Source organism: Sander vitreus, unplaced genomic scaffold (assembly GCF_031162955.1).
Source record: "Sander vitreus isolate 19-12246 unplaced genomic scaffold, sanVit1 ctg601_0, whole genome shotgun sequence".
Classification (NCBI taxonomy): domain Eukaryota; kingdom Metazoa; phylum Chordata; class Actinopteri; order Perciformes; family Percidae; genus Sander; species Sander vitreus.
Window position 1 is genome coordinate 1 of NW_027595693.1, and position 3,719 is coordinate 3,719.

At 34.1% G+C, this 3,719-nt stretch overlaps 1 protein-coding gene across 1 annotated transcript; it reads left to right on the top strand.

Annotated features, from left to right (window-relative positions):
* The first annotated feature begins 6 nt into the window (after positions 1-6).
* On the top strand, positions 7-3,288 carry LOC144514537 (uncharacterized). Its single transcript, XM_078245577.1, has 4 exons — positions 7-76; positions 1,749-2,057; positions 2,520-2,615; positions 2,740-3,288. The coding sequence occupies exons 2-4, from the start codon at positions 1,844-1,846 to the stop codon at positions 2,895-2,897; spliced, it is 468 nt and encodes a 155-aa protein (XP_078101703.1). The 5' UTR covers positions 7-76; positions 1,749-1,843; the 3' UTR covers positions 2,898-3,288.
* The last annotated feature ends 431 nt before the right edge of the window (positions 3,289-3,719 follow it).

A 3,719-nucleotide genomic window follows, 5' to 3' on the forward strand; every position in this document is an offset into this window, starting at 1 on the left:
GTATCACTCAGTTTCACTGTGGGAGGCAGATGGAACTACAGGATCTTTGGCTCTGGAACTAAACTGATTGTATCAGGTAAGAATAAACATTAATTTCCTTCAGTTATTTTAATGAACAAGTTGAAAATGTGTTTAATGAGTTTCTGCTGCTTCAGGCTTCACATGTTAGTTTTTTCATCATTAGAAGAGAATTCTTGCAGCCATGCAGCTATTGTTACATAAAAAGGTTCATAGTTCCTGAAAACATGTTTAAATCTCACTGCTCAACTCCAGTTATTCTTTATTTCTGCAGGAGATTAATCTGATTTATATAGAAAAAGATAATATATGATGTTAAACATAATCTAATATATGTCAGTGAATGTATTTTGTAAAACGTATACATTTAATTATGTTGTTAAGGATAATTTTTTAAAAGTTATTGTATTTTATATGATGGTACATTTGTCTTTTAGTGGAAAATATATATTTATACATGAAGACACAGAGACACTGAATATGATATTACAATAAATATAAGTTATGCTACTAATTTATATATTTATATATATGATACACAATGATTCAGCTCAAACATATGTATTTAAATGTATTTTAGTGCATTTTTTATATAAATAGTATTTGATGATTAACATAATCTGAACATTTTATTGTAATTGTGTATTAAAGGTGAAATTGTTGTGAAAAAACTATGAAATTACTGATATATTGATTTGTTTCTTAAGCAATTAGAGTAAAATATAAGGTGGTAAATATATTAAATGTTTCATATATATATATATATATATATTGTAGTTATGAAAATGACAATTGTATTTTATATAAAGATGAACATTTAGTTTATTATTACTATATATATTAACTCTAATATAAAAGAACAATTTTTCTTTGTGTAAAGGTAAATTATATGATTATAATTATTATTTTTATTTTTATTATTATGTGTTCATTTCCCTTATATGGATAAAGATAGGCCTTTTTTCAAGTCAACTGTTATATTTTTATCTTTATTTAAAATGTTTTAACACATCATGGACAGTGTCATAGATGAGTTAAGATGAGTTTTTTTTGAACTATCAGATCTTATTGCTGTAATAAACTTACCGGAGAGACAGTTGTTTCTATCTGTAATTAGTTTGAGTTCATACATTTAAAAAAAAAGAAAAGATTGACTTCATGTTGATGTTGTTATATTAACTTGCTCAATGATGACGTTTTACTTGCCCCGGGCCATGGAGCAATATTGGACATTTCATTGTAGTTGTGTATAAACGTTAACATTGCTCTTAAAAAATACATGACATTTATTATAAATTGTGTAGTTTAATATATATTAACATATATATGATATAGATTGTAATAATTACAACTTGCTAAAGTATTGAATGTGAAGGTAAATGTTATTTATTAAAATATAGAAAGAAATTGTCCATTCTATGAAGGAAAATGTCATCACTATATTAAATAAGTAATAATAATTTTGGTAAATTGACTTTGTACATTGACATCAAGAATAGCCAAATCCATAATTGTATTCAGTCTCCATATAACGTGCTGACATGAGATGATCCGTGTGTTTGATATGAAGGTGAATACAGTATATGTAGTGAACTTAGTGCTGTATTGATGAGTAGTTTAGTGATCAGAGTCCATGTAGTTTCCAGGATCAGACTGAATGCAGTGCTGTAAGCTGCTGTTGACTGTGTGAATGTGTGTCTGTGCTGCTTGTTGCTGCTGTCAAACTCCAGAGGAGCCGGTAGTGAAGCCCGTGGTGAGCGTGTACCCAGCAGCATCCAGAGCCCACCAGGAGGACAAGATCGCCCTGGTGTGTCTGGCCTCAGCCATGTTTCCTCCTCTGGTCCAGTTGTCCTGGAAAAGACGAAATGAGAATGGTCCTCTGGAGGAGCTTCCACCTGCTGAGAGAGAGCTGCTGGAGCTCAGAGAGTCGGGACGCAGCGCCGCCATCTTGCTGATCAACCAGCAAGAGAACAGCAACTATAAATACTGCTGCTATATCCAGCACGAGTGGTTTACAGTGGCGGCCCAAACAAAACAAGGTGATGAAGACTCTGTGACTGTGTTCAGCAGTGATTTAGCTTTATGTGGAGATGCTGTCAAAGAGAGCAGAGGACTGACTTTTATCACTGCAACTCCAGTGTTTTCTCTAGGGTTGTGGAAGAGTTAGCTGCACGTATTTGTCTGGGGTTTAGGGAAAATTAATGATTTTCAATGAAACTAACTATGCAATTTCACCCCATTTTGGGCCATGATTATTACCATATTTGTGTCTAAAACATTGGAAAAGCTAGAGCAGATAAATAAATAAATAAAACTCAAAATGCTTAAAGACAAAACTTGCTAAACCAACTACAATCATTAGTTTTGAGAAAAGTCTTTGAGTCAGTTTTTAAGCTCACATTCATTCGGTTTAGGTGGTGCCCAAAATGACTTGAATTCAGCACCTTATAGCCTCATAATTAACCCTGAACTCTAAACTATTTACTGCTTTTCTGTTTCAGAGGTTTCTACTCTTCCACCATCACCACCGTCTCTTCCACCAGCAGCTTCTGTCCCGTCTCAGTACCTCAGTACAGTGGAGGCCCAAACAGAGCCAGGTAATGAAGGCTTGGTGACTGTGTTCAGCAGTGATTTAGCTTCATGTAGAGACGCTGTCAAAGAGAGCAGAGGACTGACATTTCTGACTGCAACTCCAAACGTTTCACTTCTTTTCTGTTTCAGAGGTTTCTACTATTCCACCATCAGCTTCTATCCCGTCTCAGTACCAAGTGAAGTTGTTCTGTCTGCTGTACACACAGCTGATAGTGAAGAGTCTGGTGTACTGCTGTGGACTCTCTCTGCTGATGATCCTCAGAAACAAGGGACCGTCCACCAGCTGAACACATGCTGACTGACTGTTTTCTGATCACCTTTTCTCGCCATCAAATCTCATCAATTCATCTCATTTATCACTTTGATTACTATTCACAAATATCAATCATGACGTGTTGTAGTTGTCATCCTAAACATACTTATACATAAATATTTTTTTGAAGTTACTAAGTGTGAATTGTGCGTAGTGTTATTTTAATACTATTTGATCCTGATTATTTCTACTTTAAATTGTGACTTGTATATTGATAGAAAATGAATGTGAATCATCAGCTGTCTGGTAGATGTTTCATAGTGTATAGTATTTTTTTTTGTTCTTGTTTCTTTTTAATACATTATGCAAAGCTTTGTCAAATTATTTCAATGATACGTTCTCAATAAACTGAAAAATCTAAAGTTTCTATGTTTTATAAGAACCCTCATTTTCATGAATTTGATTTAAATGATCAGAAATAGAAACGTCATTGGCCGTGTATGTTGACACCTACAAGTGATTTGGAAGATATGAATATGAGCAAACAGCTAAAGAAAGATAAAACATTTATACACACAGCTGTTATATATAAATCAGTACTCAATATTATCCTTTCCCATACATTCCCATTATGTGGTATTGTGTTGTTGAAGTATTTTCTGCTTCATTGGATATGGATAGAGAGAAACAGGAAAGGCAGGGTAGAGAGGGGATGACATGCAGCAAAAGGAATGGAACCCAGGACTCTTGATACATGGGGCTGCACTTTACAAGGAGAGGTACCGGGACGCCCCCATTTGTTGTATCATGTTAACATGATAACATGGACGTTCTAGTTGGGCTTGAAGATGAGATG